General features: G+C 35.8%; 1 protein-coding gene across 8 annotated transcripts in view; it reads right to left on the reverse strand.

The window, feature by feature from the left end:
- The window catches only part of CTNNA2 (catenin alpha 2), a 1,068,594-nt gene that overhangs the window by 19,156 nt on the left and 1,029,331 nt on the right, over window positions 1-20,107 (reverse strand). For 4 of the 8 annotated variants that reach the window (XM_069493839.1, XM_069493844.1, XM_069493841.1 and 1 more), the window contains one exon: window positions 9,750-9,893. The exons of the other annotated variants lie outside the window; for them this stretch is intronic. In XM_069493839.1, the coding sequence (XP_069349940.1) occupies window positions 9,750-9,893 (144 nt within the window). The remainder of the gene's footprint in view (window positions 1-9,749; window positions 9,894-20,107) is intronic. 8 annotated transcript variants of the gene reach the window in all.

The following is a 20,107-nucleotide window of genomic DNA, read 5'->3' on the forward strand; positions in this document are numbered from 1 at the left end:
AACCTGACATAATTTGAATCTCAAAGAGGCCATTAGCCTGATGTTATTATTAAAAAATATACTTAAGAAAATAAACTATCACATTATCTTTTTATAAAAATGTACTTATTCTCTTACCATGTAAAAATTAAAAAATATAGAGAATATAGATGAATATGTAATGATATATGAAAAGGGTTTTTTTTTTTTTTAATGTTATGGGAATAATTGTTTTAACCTCAATCCCCTTGTTTGTAAAAAGCAAGGAATTGGAGTCATTTTATCTTGTTTAAAATTTCATTTTAAACAACATTCTCACAGAAACCCTTAATTGCCCTTGGGAGTGGAAATGCATACAGCTCTAAGACAGGAAGATTGGGGTAGCCAGCAAGAGAAGTGAATGGAGAGCTTTGTCCATAAGAAGGTCATGGCCAGAAGATGACTATGAGAGGTTCTCAGGAGTCTGGCTTTCAGGAAAGTATGCTTCCACACCCTGACACCAGATTGGGAATGGGGATTTGGCAGATCAATCTGGAACTATTGCATCTGCTATCTTCCGTTCATCTAGAGGGAAGAAATAAAAGGTTCCATTTCAAATAGTATGTATATTCTAGGTGACAGGTAAACATTTCAACTGGCCCCATGGTTCTCATCCAGGAAAATTTTGCCACCACTCCAGGGCACATTTGGCAATGTCTGGAAACATTTTTGATAATTGTTACTAGGGAAGAGGGGCTGCTACAGGTGTCAAGCTGGGAGAGGCCAGAGATGTTACCAAACATCCTACTATGGAAACCAACAAAAAGCCTCCTACAATAAAGAATTATCCAGACTCAACTAACTGAACTAGTCTAAGGAACAAACCAAGAGTTTTCCCACAGAAGAGTCTAAACTAACTTCATGTTCTGGGAAGCTCTCACCATAGCCTATGGGGTTCTTTTTCTTCCACTTCCCAAACTAGTGTTTTTCGAAGTGTGATCCATGAAATTATCTGTATCAGGAACATTTAGGAATAAAGCACAGATTCCTGATCCCTTCTCAGACCTGAGTTTCAGAACTATGGAGCCCAGGAATCTCCATTTCAATTAATTACCCATGAGATTCATCTATAGGGTGAACTATGAGAATCACTATTTCACTTCTCTGTTGAGGTCATTACCTTCTCTATTTTCAACTATCACCTCTCTGTAAATGATTCTTCCAGGACTCCCAGTGACAAAGGAATGCCATCTCTATGAGGGCAGAGACTGTGGCTGGGTTGTTCACTGCTGTATGTCCAGCAGCTTGGCTGGAGAGGACATGACAGAAGAGAACAGGAGGGCACCTACATTGTTCAACAGACTATACAGTCTTTTGGGAAAGAGAAGATATCAAAAAACAGCTACTTATTTATTTAGCTACATTCTGGACACTGTGCTAAATGTGTGGTACACATTAAAATATTTAATCCTAATAACTTAATGAAGTAAAAATTATTGTCACGTTCACTTTACAGCTGAGAAAAATGGGTCACAGAGAGGTGAAAAAACTTGCCCAGGCATTAAAAGTAAGCATTCAATTCTTGTTCCACTTAACGTAGAGCACTTGCAAGAACTGCCACCCCAAGCCTAACTGTCTTCAGTTTTTTTAGATTCCCATTGCACCATTCAGAGACTTCATTGTCAGCTTCTATCTGCCAGTACAACTCAGGAAGAGAAAATTCTAGGGAATGAAGCCCTCTTGCTCCCAGAAAAGTTGGCATCTCTTTTCTGGGAGGAGGGGGGCTTCACTCTACTGTAGGATGTAGACACTGAACTACCTATCTTAATTCTCTCATAAACATAGAAGAAAGCCTTTTAAACTATTTCCAGAACACTTCAATCTGAGTTTCAAAAAACTACAAGGAATAGGTTTGATTTCTATTCCCTGAATTCTTGCTAACTTCTAATCTAATCTTATGGGAATAATTTAATCTTTGTTATGAGAACCCCTGTCTTGGTTGCCCACATAATATTCATTTTCCCCTCTCTCTTTTTAGTGGCACCACGATTTTAATCAGGATAGCAATATGCCTATCTAAAATGCTATATTTACCAGTCTCTCTTGCAGCTAGGGTTATTCATGGTGATAAAAGCAGAAATTGTTGGGAGGCAAGTGTTTCTGGGAAGTCTCCTTAAAGGGTGCTAACACAGCTAGAAAATACAGCATTAGGCCTTCTTGCCTCTTCTTCCTGCATGGAAAATGGAAAGATAGAGCAGAAGCAGTCGTCTTAGACCAACAGATGAACTTAATAGAGGCCACATAGGAAGTACAGCAGGCCATGAAGTTAAGAGGAGTCTGGGTCCTTGGTGACTCTGCATTCACTATACTACCTATGAACTACAAATAGATGTATTCCGTGTGATGGAGAAATAACTGTTTGGATGTTTGACCATATGCAGTTGAATCTAAATGTAATTAAAACATGTGAAAGGCTATATACAAATTCTTAATACTAATGGGCATTAAATTAGTATATTTAATTAACAATCAATTTCATATCTACATTATTTAACAATTTAATATATCATACATAACCTTTGTATGGGAGGCAAATAAAACCAACCATGTCACATTCAAATTCTTTTTCAGAATAAATTACTAATTTGATTCATTCAGCTCTTTTGGAAGAAATGCCATATGTTTCCATGCTATAATCTTCAAAAAGAAAAGAAAAAAGTCTAATATAACAGAATTTTAACAAATTACAATGGAATTGTTACCTAGAAAAAATTTAATTATTAATACTTGATTTTTTATGCCAAATCTTAGCTAAACAATATACTTTGAAATGCAGTACTTAAAGTCAGGTGCTGGCCGGGCGCGGTGGCTCACTCCTGTAATCCTAGCACTCTGGGAGGCCGAGGCGGGTGGATCGCTCAAGGTCAGGAGATCGAGACCAGCCTGAGCAAGAGCGAGACCCCTGTCTCTACTAAAAATAGAAAGAAATTATCTGGCCAACTAAAAAATATATAGAAAAAATTAGCCGGGCATGGTGGCACATGCCTGTAGTTCCAGCTACTCAGGAGGCTGAGGCAGTAGGATTGCTTAAGCCCAGGAGTTTGAGGTTGCAGTGAGCTAGGCTGACGCCACGGCACTCACTCTAGCCAGGGCAACAAAGCGACACTCTGTCTCAAAAAAAAAAAAAAAAAAAAAAAAAAAAGTCAGGTGCTTTCATGTAGAAATAAGTGAATGAACGTGTGAATGACTGATAGACTTCAAAATCATTTAGTGGAATTTTTTGGTGTGATAATTCACTGCAATGGAAGAAAGCATGGCAAAGAAGCTAATGTATTAAGCACAGATTATGTGCTCCTTGTATAAGGAACCAGGAAAAAATGAAGAACATTCATACACATTCCTTATTGCAATCAGCTTATAGACTAGTTGAAGGACATCTAATTAAATAATTACACTGAAGTGTCATATGAAGAATGACACAAAAAGCCTACCATGCTGTGGAAAAATATCAAAGAAAGCGTCCTGGAGCACTGCCATGTATAAAGCACTGACTCTGTGACCTCCAGGAAGTTACTTGAATTCTCTGAACCTCATTTTCCTAATATTTGTAATGGGAATAATAGTGTCTCTTCCACAGGACGATTGTGAAAATAAATTTCATATTACATCTAAAATGCTTAACACAGGTGCCTGGCACATACTAAGCTTTCAATGAATAGCTGGTATAAGAATAACTGTTAGTATTTACTACATGTAATTGTCTCTCTAAGTAGTCAGTATTATTACAACTTATAAATAAAAAGTGAATGCCCAGATGCCTTAAGAATGTTGCCCAGTATCACCCAGATTATAAGAGAGAGTCGGTTTCCAAATTTACATTTAATAGTAATAATATCTTGCTTATAATTTTAACATTATTTAAGAGAACATGGTATTCTCTAATTTATTCTTCAGACCTCTAACAATCAAAATCACATGGCTGTTACTGTTCTCTGCTTGGCATTTATTTAGGTAAAATTCTAGGTCTTGAGGTAAATAATTTTGCCTGGCACATCTTCTCAGAACCCCCCAAAGTTATATTTGTTTTGGTCGATGTAAGAAGGGCAATGACAAAGCCAAGAAACATCTGTAAGAATGTAAAAAAATATATATATATCTTTAGACCAACATGCCAAAACTAATTTGCTCAACTAGTGGCAGGCACATTCAACTGTTTCTTAGAATGTAGCAGACAATATCACCATCTCTACCAAGAGAAGACTCTGCAATTAACTGCACAGGACATATGAAAATAGGGTTCCCCATCATTTTTTGACTTCCAACCAAAGATAATTCTCAAATAAAAAATATAGAAGCTTTTGGCAATCTGGAACTGATGGGCTGGTGTGCAAAGCAATTAGGGGGCTAAATCCAGAAAGTGATCCTTTTGCTGTGAACTGAGGCCCACCTTGTTCCAGACAAGGGCTCATTCTCTTTGTATAATGTAAAATACCTCCCTAATATCTCCCTCTTATGTCTTTAACTTTCTATACAGACTGACAGGTGCACGATAACAGCTGTTGCTCATGAAGAAAAAATAGAGAAATGTAGCACTTTTAAGTGACTGTTGATTCAAACATACAGTTGTGTAATTAATATTTCTCAACACAGAACCTATAGGTCACCTGCTGCATTGGTATGACCATTCATACCAAAAAAGTCACGATGGGAATGCTAACATATGCCTTTTATTCTTTTTTCAGTGATATTCACTTAATTAAAATAGTCAAATAGGTCTACCAAAGAATGCCATCCAGAAACAAATATTGCTCTGGATTGTTGCCACTCTCTTATGCTGACACAACTTGGAAGACATAGAACTTAGTTTCAGTCTTCATTAACAACTCCTTGTAGTGGAGCATGACAAAGAAAGCTGAAAGATGGTCTCTTGAATCTTTATAGCGTCATGCCCCACTGTCAAGGAGATTTAATAACATCACTGATTTTTTTTTAATAACCACCATGCTTCTTTCTCATGCTTAACCAACATGTAAACGAATTTTCTCAAGAACATTTTTTATTTTACCTTTAACTACCATTTTCCCCAAATCTTTTAATAATAAAGTATTTTAATTATTTTATTTTGAAACTTCTTCCAAGAATATAGAAACATAATGAGTCAGTTTTGTTGCCTTGCAAGGATTCTGAAACTTTGGTGTGAAAATGACTCACCTGGTATGTGTTAGAGAGTGGGGCAGGGTAGATAATTACAGACTCCAAGCACCAACTCCCTACCACCCTGATTCAAAAGGTTTGCAATCTTTGCGATGGTGAGTCTCCCCCAAGCCCTTGCTAGGTTGGCATGCAGATTATCCTGATCATTTACCAGAAACACTCCTTAAAAATCAATACAGGTTAGGAAAATGTCTTTGACATCTAGTCCCAAACCTACTTCTCTAACTTCTTCTTTTACTTTTCTCCATCTTTCCTTCCGCCTGTACCTTTCAGATCCAGTCAGCCTGGAATATCTGTATACCTCAATACTATGGGTGTTCAGTTTCTCTTCTGGGATATTCCTCTCTCTCCTGTCTACCTGGAAAGCTCCTATTCAATTATCCATGAAGGTTCAAAAAGCTGTTACCCCTTTTATGAAGCCTTCTGACTCCTCCTTCTCTACAAGAATGCTCATATTATTTGTATATATTTTAGAGAGATTATTATAAACGATCATAGTTACTGGTTCATGTACCTGTTTTCCATGCTAATACTATTTATGCATCCACAGTTCATAGAATAATGAACATCCCATATTATATATTCAATAAATGTTTCCCAAATTATAGCTCTAACTGATCCTTTATTTCAAAAATGACCTCCAGAGATACTTGGAGAGAGGAAAAGGGAACAGTTGCCAACTTTGTCATTGTTCTTTTAGGAAAAACATAACCCTAACATCTCTAACTTCCTTTAGCAGTCTATGATTTTGTTCCATCTATTTAACTCACACTTGAACATTTTTTTCTGATAAAGTAGAGTCAAGGGAGCATTCCTTGCTTTGTAAAACTGCCTTTGATCATACTACTTAATCATCCCCAGACAAATTTAGCCTTTGAAAGGGATTTCCTGAGAAAATAAATTCTAGAAGTTAATTTTGATGTCAAAATAGGAAATTAAGAGACATTTTACTGGGTGATATAAACCAAGTCCTTATTTATTTACTAAATCCTTAGACTCTGGGAAAGGGATTAGGTGATAGAGCTGTTCTGTTTATAGAATTCCAGTCTTTTAGAAAGGCCAAAGTAATAACTTGGAAGGAACTTGGAAGCAAGAAATACAAAAACAGTTTCCTGTAAGTGATGCCAAGTATACACTGCAAATCATCTGTGAATCTACAGCAACAGAGAGGCTTTCAAACGTAAGTACTCTTCTTTGTCAATGTGAGTAAATCATGGCCAAATCAATAACCTCTTTCCAAGAGTACAGGAGAAAGAGAGTTGCATAATCATGTGTACTTTTACTTAGTGTTAAACCTTATCAACACTGGCTGTTCAAGGGTGGAGAGTCTGACATTATTCTTGCTCAGCACACAGAGAAACTTCCATTTGCTTCATCAAATCATCCTGATTACACAGATTCTTATTAGCTTATGGACATCTCCATTGCCATCTGACATTTCTAAATTTGTCAATGATAACACCAAAATGATAATCCCTTTACACTTCCATCAGAATACCAGAATTTCTCAGATCTAGAGTCTTCCTCTTTCCCTCACCCCCCTCCTCTTACATATTTCTCTTCCATAGTTGTGGCAGTGAATGATCATGTAGACTTTTGTGGAACTGAGAAAATGGCTGCCTGATCATATCATAATATTAATGTATAATAACTGCAGTTCACCTGAAGCCTCCTCAACTCTTCCAAACAGGTGTATCTTATGTTGTAAAGTTAGTATATGATTACGCGGAAAAGTATGCGGCTGTACTAAAAAGTAATCACTTTTGATTTTGATACATGTCATGTCTGAACCAAGGTATCTTCTGCTCCATTTGCAATTCTGTGGTCCAGAAGATCTGGACTGCTTCCCTGTCCTCCTCATGTACAACATCACCAGTCCAAAGCACTCCGTTGACAGGCAGCTATAAATCTCAGCTTATCACAAGGCCCTCCCGTGCAATTCGGCCCACACAGACCACAGGGATATTTCTTGGTTCTTTGAGCGCTTATTGTCTTCACTTTGAAGATGGCACTTAGCACAAAGAAGTTGCACATTTCCTCAAATTTAGGAGTCAGGCCTTATACTTCTTAATCCCTCACAGTACACCCTTTGTGCTCGCCAATTCCCTACCCATCAACACTTCCCAAACTACATGGGATTTCCTGCAATATTATATAGGTAATTTTTAATTTTAGAACCCCAGGTGAGACCAGCTCCATCTATTACTTAGTAGGATAAACACTTTTTAAATCCCAAATAATTAAAACAACATAAATATAGGGAGTTAAAAAACTTATCAGTCCTCCAGATCAATATATAGCTACCTATGACAGGTTCTGCCTCTTAAGATATCAATGTATAAGCAGTTTGGATTTAGCAGGTTAATCAAATGATATTGTCCATTTATAAGAAATGCCTCACTCACATATATCATTAACCAAATAATACTAATATGAGAGAGTATATTTTAAAACCTAGTTTGGACTGATTTTTTTTCTCGATTGAATAATTGTATGTCCAACATTAAAAACTGTATTTCATCAAAATACTAAACCATTTTCCCCACAAACCGTTTCTTCAAAAATATATCAGAAAACCATGGACTTTTAGAGCAGGGATACATTAGAATATATCCTTCAGATTACCCCCATTTTACAGATGAGAAAAACTAAGGCCCAAAAGATCTAAGTAATTTATTTTGAGTTACCTAATTGGTCAATGACAGAGCTAGAACTAGCATACTACTAGTGTTCAGACCCCAAATTAAATGAAACTTCTGTTATACTTCACTGTCTCCTTTAGATCACAACCTATGTATGTATTTTTAAATTATAATTTTAATACATACAAAATGGATTTCAAAACACTGAACACCACTATAAATGAAACATGCACATGAAGGTAAACAAGTGCATGCACAACACATTCCATGATAGACTGTCTGAATTTGCACAACTGCACAACACAACCAGTTCTTAACTCACGAAGTTTAAAGATGATTGTGTTCCAAGAGTTTGAAAATATGAGCATTTCTTACCTGGTGGCTGTATGAGGAGTTGATAAAAGACATTAAAAACTTGAGCTATGATTAGACATCAGATTTTCTGGCACTGAAAGTTTGCTTCTACCTGAGTTTCAGGGTTTAGTACTTTTAATAGAAGGTAGGTCAGAGACTTGAGAGGCATAATCCAAGATGTAAGACTTTGGCACCATTACCACATTGCAATATTAGGTTTGCTGTAGGTGACTGTCACCCTAATATCCCTATTGGCCAGTTATAGTCCTATTTTTCCTTATTGAGCCTAAAATCTTTACCACACAGTCACTTATTTAGGTTAGAAAGCTTAGATTAAAAAAAAGTAACTACTGAAAACATTTCCTCACCCCCAGGGTACTAAAGAGGACAGTATCAGCTCTAGTGTTTTGGGGAAGGGGCAGGGATTTACACATAATAGAGAAGCTGTTGATGAGAAAGAAAGGGCTCTATATTTTAAGCTGACACCAATTCTCCAACACAGATGTTCATACATGGCTAGTTAACTAGGAATGCATACTTTGGAAAAATAAATGATACCATCTTTAACATATTGTATAATTCTTATCATCCACACCAGGACACTTTCATTCCACTCCATGAAAAGTAACAGGGTCTCACATTCTGATGGCCAAATCTTTTTAAAAACACCCACTCTAATGCTTCCATATCCTTTAAAGACTTAACCACCTCCATGAACTCCCTTTGGCCTTTTATACAAAAGCTTACATCTTAAGAGTTTTAATAGGTACCCAGGGGAGAACAAGGAAAGAAGCAGAGAAAAATACGCACTCCAGTTGATCTTTTCTTTCTAAATACTAAGGCATAAGAAAGAATTAATCATTTATATAATAGAAACCCAAATGAAACAAAGAACAGCAGCTTTTCACATCTTTTAGCTACTAAGAGGGCCTGGAAAACAGCATCAGTGTTATGACATGCAACCCAAAAAAAGGGTATCAAATTTGGCTGTAATACCTTGAAATGGTTGCACCTTTAAACTTGCAGCAGTGGTGACTTTTTTTAAAAATGAACATTTTCATCATTGTATTAGAAAGCTTTCATTTGTTTATACCAAAACCATCTGTGATAATCCACTTGTATCAGTTCCTTACATTTTACCCCCATTATTTTAGAAGAGCCCACTGATTCTCTGGGCAAACATCAATAAAACTATTTCATGACCCTGAAATCTTCCAGACAAAGAAGAATACATCTTCCTGCCTAGCCCTCCTTAGAGAAGCTCACAAAGGGACTATAGAATGGATTCATTCCATACGTGCAATGACTTTCAGTCCCAATAGGAAGAAAGATTAAGAAATTAAAGGAATGAAAATACCGTTTTCACTTCTCAAGTTTCGATCACAACTGAAGAGTGTATCTGTGCTGCGGAATTCCTGGCCCATGTAAAGAATAAACAGTTCCTTTGCCCAAAGTTGGTTAATAGTAAGTAAAGAGGGCTTAAGTGGGCACATCTTCATTTCCGTGGAATCCAACCCCCGCCCCTGCCTTCAGGATTAATGATTACAGTGAGAGACATTAGATTAGAAAGAAGTTACTCACCATAGAGGAATCACTGCTTCCACTCCCGATCGGAGCTCCCTCAGCACAGGTTGGGAGGTGGGTAGAAAGTTGACTAGCCCTGCCCCCATCTATGACATCACAATCTACCTCATAAAAGGTAGTGAAAGTGCTCTGAACTCCTGTCTGATTTCCGAGAGATACAGAAAAGAGAGAGTGAGAGAGCGAGCAAGAGAAAAAAAAAAAACGTACCCTACTTGGGAGGGGATTAGGGAGGTGGAAGAGGGAATGGGTAATTGGTAAAAAGAGGTATATGAAGGAATTAGGTGCTGAAAGAGATACGTGTGGGCCTTCTTGACATTAAGCAGCCCAGCCATTTAGATTCCTCATTGGCTCTTGAACAGATAAAGGGACCATCTGGGAGAAGGATGAAGAAGCACGCTGCCTTGTCAGGCATGGTGGGGGGACCATGGTAGTGGGGTTCAAAGGGGATGAATCCCCTATCTAAGGCACTGAAGATCACCAAGAGAGAAAGCAAGGGCTGCAGCTCTTAAAGCCTGGAACAGCATGCGGGGATCCCAGATGCCTTTCCTGTAAGTTCCATCGCCCTGCTGGGTGACCTTCATCAAGCCCTCGGCCCCTGCACAGCTGGCCAGACCGTGGCACTGCACTAAAGGGATACTTACCTCTTGCACTGGGGTCACTGGGGCACTAACGCATCCATTATTGCTACAACTGCAACTCTTTTTACTCTTCTGTTTTGCACCCAAGGGTGGGTTGTGTGAGGGGCATAAATAAAAGATAAGCCAATAACCAATGCCTGTTTCTACCTTTAGACTCCTTTTGTAAAATTTTCTCTTCAATATAAAATATTACTGATAATCTTGACTAAGTTTTTCTGTGTGTATCAAATATATATCTAAAAGGAATAGTTAGAGCTCATCTTCAAAACTACAGAAAAATCAAATGGCATGATGTCTACAATCATAAGATCCCCTGCACTGCCACTCTCAGAGGTCAAGCTTACGTGACCCAGTGAGGATAACTGAGCAAATGTGTTAGTCACAAGCAATTCTCCTATAGCCATAGCTTTGTTGAGTGTCTAAATTCAATTCTTGTGGGAAAACAGACAAGATGTGAGAATAATGTGTAGCTACTAAGGTATTTTTTTCAAATGGAAATTTAGAAGTTTAAAAACATGAAATACTCAAAGTTGTTGAGGAGGTATTATGGCAAAACAAAAGTAATGGGTGATACTGAAGAGCAGGCAGGTGGCAGGTCCTGAAACCATCCACATAAAAGCCAGACTTTCATCTGCCTGGTTGAATATATGAAAAGTCTAAATGATCTCTTTCCACATAAAATGTTCTAGTAAAACTAACAATTCAAAATAATAGCTTATGATTCATGGCACCGTAAATGGGTAGAAACCCAAAGCCTGTTTCCATATGCAGACAAACAAAATTCCTGATTTGGGACTTTGAAAAATGTTTTAAGCCAATATAGTTCTATTTCTAAACCTATCATTCTTAGCTTACTAAACATATAAGTATATTATAATAATCACAATTTAAAATTAAGCAAAATTGTCAAATTAGGGAGCAGTTTGAAACAGAACCTACTGGATTCAAACTGATTATGAATTTGGCAACATAACCTCCATTTTTCACTTCATAATAAATGTTAAAGACATTTAAAGAATGTCTTTAAAGAATTAAAGACAGTAGAAAGGAAAAAAATATCTGGCATATAAAAAAAAGATGGGTATTTTTCCTGCATGACCTTTTCTGTACCTATTAGAGGAAGCAATGATACTCTGCATATATTTTTCTTGATATATTATTTATTCTATTTCCATTTTCTATAATTCTAAGTCTAAATTCAAATTTAGACTTTCATTGTGTAAGATTTTGCAATGAATAGCCCTATGAGGTATTATTTGTTCTCAATTTTTACATATTGGATCATTGACTAGTTGGCTTATCCTTGTTTTTTTATAACTTGTGAAAATCTCACTCAGTTTTATAAATCAGGCATCTCCTGATTTTCCTATTGTAGGAAATGGATTAGTCATTTACTATTCTTTCTCAGTTTCAAAAATTATATTTTAGAAACTTATTTGGGTCATTTCACCTCTCATTAAAAAATTAAAGGTAATTAAGATTAATGATACAATTGTCCATTCTTCCAATAAACACCTCAGGATTTTTACTACCCAGCAAAAAAGTACATGTATCCCAACATTAATATTAGAATAAAAATGTAAACACTTATTAAATCTTGAAATAGAATAAACTGAATTTAGATGATAATCTATTGACATTTCTTTCTAATCACTTATTGTCTATTTGGAAATGGAGCATGACTTCAGGAACCCAATGCAAAACTAGGCTGCATCAAAAGGATGCAAGTGGTGAACTGTGCTGACCTTTTAGGTAAATTTAGTATGATCAATTGTGATAATGTGTTTAGTTGTGATATTAATTAAAATAAAACTTGCTTTGACAAAGGATGCAATGGAAGGATCAGATAATTTCCAACTCTTCTTAAGATCTAGCCTCTTGATGTTGTTCATGAAAACTAAGTCCTACTCCAACTATGGATGTTCTGCCCACTTCCCAGGATATTGCATAAATGAATGAATAGCCCTTCAAGACAAGATATGAAACATTTGCAAGATGTCAGTAGTCAGGGGACTCCATTACAGTGGTAATGGTTATAAATTTATTCTGACCTAACTAAAGAGATGTAGGGCTGGTTTTGAATTTTTGTTTGAGATAAAAAAAAAAAATTGCTTAACTTCTTAGAACAAAGGATGAAGAAAAGTCATGTGGAATAATCTGTACATTTCAAAAAAAAAAAAGCCAATCTGCAGATGCATTTGTAAAATAATTCATCATGAAAGACAGGATCATGCAGTTGTCATACAACTTGACCAAAATGTTGTTATTGAAGAGAAATGCCTCAGTAAGAGGGGTTCTGATAAACATTGATAGCAGCAGATTTGAATTGGGAGTTCCTAAAGAGATCATGTTTTTAATTTTATGGTAGTGTCTCTCACACACAAATTTGGACTGAAAAGAATAATATGGTTCTTAGAAGATGATATCAACTGTAACTTCTCCAGGATATTCTCAATGGAAAAATATTAATAGATTCACCAAGGAAAATGGATGAAAAAGGTCAAGAGACAGGTTGTACAGATTTGACACAACATCTAGCCAGAGTTCCAGTCAATTTCAGTATCAGTAAGGGATCTGCACAGATGAAGGTTTTCAGATAAACGTAGTAAGACACAGTATTGATGATGAAAGAAAAGATTAAAGGCCTAAATTAAGAAAGCTTGCCTTCAAGAAATTAGAATTAGGATGAAGTATTTAAAATATATTTATTGCCCAGAAGGAAAATGACTACTCGATATAGAGTAAGACAATGTGCTCTTAAAGAGTAAAAGAAATCTGAATGAAGAAAACTCCACACATTGCCTGTCTGGAAGCCTTTCTTATTTGTAAGATACATGGGCCATAATGTAATACATATTTCTCTTCTAAGGGCTGTAATCAAGGCCGTAATTTTATAAATCATTTAAATTAGTTTGAATAAAGCACTTGACAAAATAATCTATAGGGACAGAATATAGACGACATTAAGTTAAACACACTCTTATTTCTAGAATGTAGTAAACCAAGAAACAATGAATGCACAGACATAGGCATCAACTGAACCGTTTTAGCCAAGAACCCTGAACATTTCAGTAAGATGAGAAACTACATAGAAAAAAATAAACATAGAATACACAGTCTAACAAAAACAAAATGAACAGAAAAATTTATCCTTTTCATGAAAATTATTTGGTATTAGAGATAAAGAGACTTTGAATTCCCCAACTCAACCAACATTATCAATGTTCCTTTTACACGGCAGGGATGCAACAAAAACATTGAATTCAATGAATCAGAAAATATTCTTTTGTGAACAAAAATTAAATCAACTCTTTGAAGCCCTGTAATTTATAGTTTGTCATTGGAAATTAGGAACAACTTACGGAAACACAAATCTTTTTGTAGGAAAATATTGTCAAAATGTTATCAAATCCAGTACTCAATTTAAAAATTATGTTCCAGTTTTGCTACAGGGTCTTTTTATTTTATTTTAACCATCTGAGGTAATGGAAAGATGTGCAAAATCAAAAATAAAATCCCCATATAATTTTTAGTGTATGTCTTTAATATCTATTCACCTGTTGCTACTTATTTATATCAACTTGTTCACATTTTAACTTTTCTCTTCAATAGCCTTCACTGCAAAAATTCTTGGGGCAAGTCCAAGTAGAAACAAGAAAAAAAATACAATAGATTTAAGTAAACAATTCTAAATAATCTGTTCTGTGACTAGAGCTAACAAATCTAAGTGCTTCCAGGAGCTTAATTTATAGACACGGTTTCTAAATAAAGATATTCACTCAACACTTTGGCTTCCCATAATTTGGTTCAATGTAAGGGAAGAGGTATATCTCTGAGTTTACTCTTAAAGATCCAAAACTGAGTCAAAATTGGGGAGGGGATGGCTTCTAAGATACTTCCCCAAGCATTATTTATTTAAAACATTATTCAAAATATATTTTAAAATTATTTAAAACACATCTTAGAATGAAATCAGACAAGTATTACACATGAACAAATACTCAAAATTAGAATATGTCTTATAGGGGAACTTTATAAAACAGTACTTCTTTAAGTAAATATGCCTGGGTTTCACAGATATCCCAAGATATAGTCATCTCTTGGTATCTATCTGCAGCGATTGGTTTTAGGACCCCAGCAGATACACAAATCTACAGATGCTCAAGTCCCTTGTATAAAATGACCTAGTATTTGCATATGACCTACACACATGCTCCTGTATACTTTAAATCATGTCTAGATTACCTATATTAATACCTATTATAATGTGAATGCTATATAAGTATTTATACTGTATTATGCTTTACTTGTATTATTTTTATTGTTGTATTGTTACTTTTATTGTTTTTTTCCCTCCAAATATTTTTTTTTTATTTTTTATTTTGTTTTTTTATTTTTTTGTTTTTCAGCTCATTATGGGGGTACAAAAGTTCAGGCTATATATATTGCCCATGCTTCCCCATCCCCCCAAGTCTGAGCTTCAATTGTGTCCATTCCCTCTCCAAATATTTTCAACCGAAGTTTGGTTGAATTCATGGATATAGAACCCATGGATACAGAAAGCCAACTGTATATGCCATTAGCTCCCCTTTTCCAGGTACCTCCCATGTGTCCAATTTCCAAGTTTTCACAAAGTATTACTGTTAATTGGCTGCCAAATAATTCTCAGAATATTAACTGAAATCTATGACATTAATTGGTAATAGATTAAGGTGTCAATTTTTTGCTTTCCTCCTTTTAATTAGAGGCTGTCAAAAACTTCAAAAATTTCTAAGACTCAAAGGAATGAAAGTTCATTGATTGGATGACAAGTAATGGCATTGATACCTCTGGTGATGAGACATTCTTTTTAAAGCCATTCAGCTAACCCCTTCTACTTTTATAAGCAATAATGCCTTCAAACTAAAATAGACATAACTCTTTGGGCCCACAAGTTCAGATGATGCAATCAAATCAATCCACTGAGTAGATAAAGATTAGATCAATCCATGTGTCCAGTTTAGGTAAAAAGAGTTACTTGCTTCATTCACATCCTAGCTTTGCCACAACAGAGTCTGTTTTCTTATATAAAAATGAGAGCATTGAAACAGTTTTTTTCTATGCATGAAACAATTCAGTAAGATAACAAACTAGTTTCACTCCCTCAGTAAATAACTGATTATTTTTCAATGGACAGAATTGATTATATTGGCAAGTTTAAGGTCACTGTCACAGAGATATAACTGAAGGGCTGCTTCTTAGGGCAGAGCAGCATACCATTCTCCTTTGACAGGACAGTTTGAATTCAGAAATAGCACACACAGGTGTGGTGCAACAGACATAATGCTTCCTATAATGTCTGACACCCAAGGGGATTTGTACTTTTCTTATTAAAATTTCTATTAATTTCCCATTTCTTCCAAAATAATAGTCTTGAATTGGTTAAATCTCACTTTTATAACCCTAGGAGTATGAATTTTCACTGAAAAAGCCACATAAAGGTTATTTTCCTTTGTATTTATACATTTGGGTTGTGCAAAAATCAATGACCATGTACACTGATAAAATGTAACTAAGGAAGACTTCATGCTGGAATCAGACTCTAAATGGTTATAGTTTTACTATCATAACAGATGGGAGGATGTGGGCTTTTGGGGGAAAGATTGAATTGCACAACAACCCATCTTATTAGCAAAGCATGTGCAAAGAACTACTTCCATTCTATAAATGGTAAATACCCATTTCATTTTCTTACAGTCACAGAGTATCTCCACTATCCCAACATCCAGATTTGTTTTATCTGATGTTTATCTTACTATCTCCAGATTTTGACACTCCAACTCTTCCTAAATTAAGAAAAGTCCTTTAAGCCTGGAAGCTTTGGATAAAATTCTTTTGAACTGCTGTGAATTCCTTGAACACATACCCATTTGTTCAAATGAAGCACAGAAATGCATTCCAAACCCAAATTGAAATAGCTAGCAATTTAGATTTTTTCCCATTACTATTATACTTTGATCAGTGCAGATAACCAAGATTTGACTATAGACAGAATCAGAAGATCTAAAAAAGATTCCCCCAAAAGGGTTGCTTACTGTACAGGTCTGCACAATTAGATGCAATGCTGTTTCAATAATTGTTTTATCTCATTACAAAGAACTGGCATACTTTTATTAATAAAATGAATAGAAAACTGTTCCAATCATGTGCACGTGTGTGTGTGTGTGTGTGTGTGTGTGTCTCCATCCCCCACATTTTCTTTTCCTAAATTATATTGGGTCAGATAGTTCACAGTTATCAACCATTTTATTCCTTTAGTTCTTGACTATTTCTTATTGAGGAGGTAAGAGAGCAAACGGCAAATCAAGTGTGTCGTGTATGTGTGCACGTGTGCATGTTTGATTATATGCTAGTGTCAGGTAGGACTGATTTGAATAAAATTTCACGTGGACTTTATCAGTTTTATCAGAATCTTGATGTTAATTACGCATAATTATGAAGTTAGTGTTTCTAATCTTGTTCAGAATAATACACAAAGTATAAATCTTTGGGTAGCTAAAAATATCAAAGGTCATGAAATTATTATTACATCTCTAGAGCCATATGTACATCTTCATTTTAACTTTAAAAGTGCCATTAAATCCTTTGAAACCTAGTGAATAAAAATTAGTCAAAAACATGATAATTAAGCATACAGATAGATAATTTCCATATCACAGCATTGGAATTAATTTATATTCAAAATAGTATTTACATGCTTTTTAAAAAAATCTGCCTCAACTTTCCTCTCTTAATATAATGCTGTCACATTCAATGGACATTACCTGAACTAAACTCACTTATGCTATGGTTAACTTTCTCTTTCCTTTGTCTTTTCTTCTTTCATTCCTCTTTTCTTCTATCCTCCCCCTTCTCTTCCTTCTTTTTCTTTTCTTCTTTCAACGTTCCTTTTTTCAAGAAGCATGTAAACCGGCTTAAAACTTTAAATGAACAAACATTAAACTGAGCAAACAGAGCCAGTTTACAGACTAACTGGCTGTTTAATCTTCCAAAACTCAGTTTCCTTTATTTTCACTTTAATGTTTCTATCATTCCATTAGTTAAATTTTTTTCTTTCCCGTTATTCCCTTAGTAACCATATTGAGCTGAATTGGCTCACAAATGCATCTTCTACTTTAAGATGTAATAAGAATGGCATCTTTAGGCTGTTGAGAAAGGTTTAGGCCAATGACTTAACAAAATGGATTGCCAGGCAGGAAATTAACTGCTTCTCAGACAGTAGCTGTGTGAATGAACATACACTGGCACATATCTGTATTTCTGTAGTTCCGCATCATGACTCATGGAGAGCTTTTGAACCCACTTTCCTCCATAACATGTTGAGTTTTCCTTCCCCACCTCTCGAGCCAAAAGCAGACACAACACAAGAGGTCTCTCTCAGTTTGTACACATAGAATCACACAAAACATGAACAGGCTGACATGGTACATAATTGTGCATTTTGCTTAACATAAGGTCATCATGCCAGCAAAAGACTTAAAAACATGGCTATTTTGAAAGTGAAATCATTTTTCTTGGCAAAACGGAAATAGTCTGTCCAAATCTCTTCTGTTTTGGTAGAGACTTTGACCTCTAACAAATATAACTTTCCTTGGGGCTTTCATATATTTCAGAGAAGCCACAGCTTTGAATCCCATGTATATAAACACATACGTAAAAAAGAAAGAAGATTCAAATATTTCTTTTTTGATTGCATATTAAACTCCAATGGCTTCTCCTGAAAACAATAGCAACTTGTCATGCCAGACAACAAAATAAACGAGTGTGACTTTCTTGGCAAAATCATTGAAAGTTTGTGTGTATGGGGTCTCACAATCTTGACTCTTTTAGAACTTTGAAGGCAATCATTTGTGGCTATTTTGCACAGTTAGCATATTCTTTGTTTTTTCTCCATTGGCCATCAGTGAAGGATGATGAAGAGTAAGATGGAGGCAGAAGTGGCAAAGACAGCAGACTACAGATGTAGCTATGGCACCAAACAGCAATCAAGCTTGGAAAAAATCATGAGGAAGCCAAGAGCAGGTCCGTGACTGAGCAATATATAGCAAACTTTTATAATGCATTTGACTCAGAATTATTATAAAGTTGTACAACATTCCTCCAAAGAAGCCTTCTCCCATGCAAGGATTTATGAACTTTGCCAATAAGACTCAAAGAAGGAAACAGGCTTCTTGATGGTGTTCTCAATCTCAAACACCTCTGCAAAAGCCAACAGTGCAAGTGATAAAAGCCAGTGATGGTTTGGACTACATCTAAATGAGGAAAAGACAATGAGAATGAAGCTCTGGAGGCAGTGATGAACAATGAGTACTGAGAAGATGATGGAGAGCGGCTCTGCCAGTAATAATCGCCCAGATGAGGTTGTGGAGTCTGAGGATCCACAAAGATGCTTTGCGCATCCATGTAAATAATAAGATTTAGAAAGTAACAAATGAAAGCACACAAGGCAAGCTGAACAAAAAGCACTCAGGTCCACAGGGGCTATATACAGATGGACATGAAAGCTGAGTGGTATGGGGAACTATACTACCAAGGCTGAAGATAAGAAAGGAAGCAAGGGAGATGCAATGTTGTGATCACTTCTCGGCGAGAGAATCTTGGTAATTACCAGCTTGGCAAAAAGGGCACACTGCAAGACAGATTGCTCTTGGTTGTTGAAGAATGTTGAAGCAGGATCATTTCGGAAATGCAAGGAAGTGACTGTGCTTCAGGAAGAGGCACAAAATAGCCAATTTATTGGGCTCTGAGTGGGACTGCATGGAACAGGCTTTCCAGACGGTGTCTCCATGCAAACCAGATCAGCTCTTTTCCCAGCTATGTGTTCTACAAGTTAAACAATATAAGAACCAAAACATTTGGATTCAAGAATGATTTTTCCACATATTTTTACCAAATGATCAAATGGCTGAATTTTCAAAAATAGCTTCAGGAAGAATTAAGCTTCTGATTTTCACAAGGCATTCACTATGTGGAAAATATTACGTGCCTGGTAATTCTACACTTAAAGTGGCAGCATCATTGCTGACTGGGAAAAGAACTAAGGTGGCAGAGCTACACCTCTGAACTTGCAAATAATTTACAACAAATGGCACCCTGTGTTGAGAGAAAGGGGCTGAGGGAGGAGAAGCAGCCAAGGTGAAGAACCTCAACACATACATTTGGAAATCTTGCCAAGAAATTGTGATTCTTCTAAATAATCATTGAACATATTTCTATGCATTTGATGAAAATGGACTAAATAATTATATTTTCATGAGAAAGGAAACACTGAGTGATCAAGCAAAGAATTTATAATTGTTAGTGTTTGACAACTATGTTAGTTTTTGGCAACAGCACATCAACCTGTATTAAATTCAAACATCTTCTGGCTTTCAAGGGTTACCGATAACCTAGTATGCATTGGAACCTGATGAATATATTCCTATTGTTTTCATCATCTCTAACATGTGAACACAATCCACACATAGAGAGGCTGGCTCCTGAACAGAGAATGAAAATTACTAGGACTAACAAAGGGAAGTAGACTCACAATGAGTAAATATACAAAAGCCCCAAATAATTATAATAGTCACAGCTTGGCAATGAGTTTCCAGACTATGAAATTAGTTTTCTTGTGAAGAATGGAGATTTTACAAGGCTAGTATAAACACGGGGTAATTGGAAAATCAAATTGCTCTT

The sequence above is a fragment of the Eulemur rufifrons genome, chromosome 19 (assembly GCF_041146395.1).
Source record: "Eulemur rufifrons isolate Redbay chromosome 19, OSU_ERuf_1, whole genome shotgun sequence".
NCBI lineage: Eukaryota > Metazoa > Chordata > Mammalia > Primates > Lemuridae > Eulemur > Eulemur rufifrons.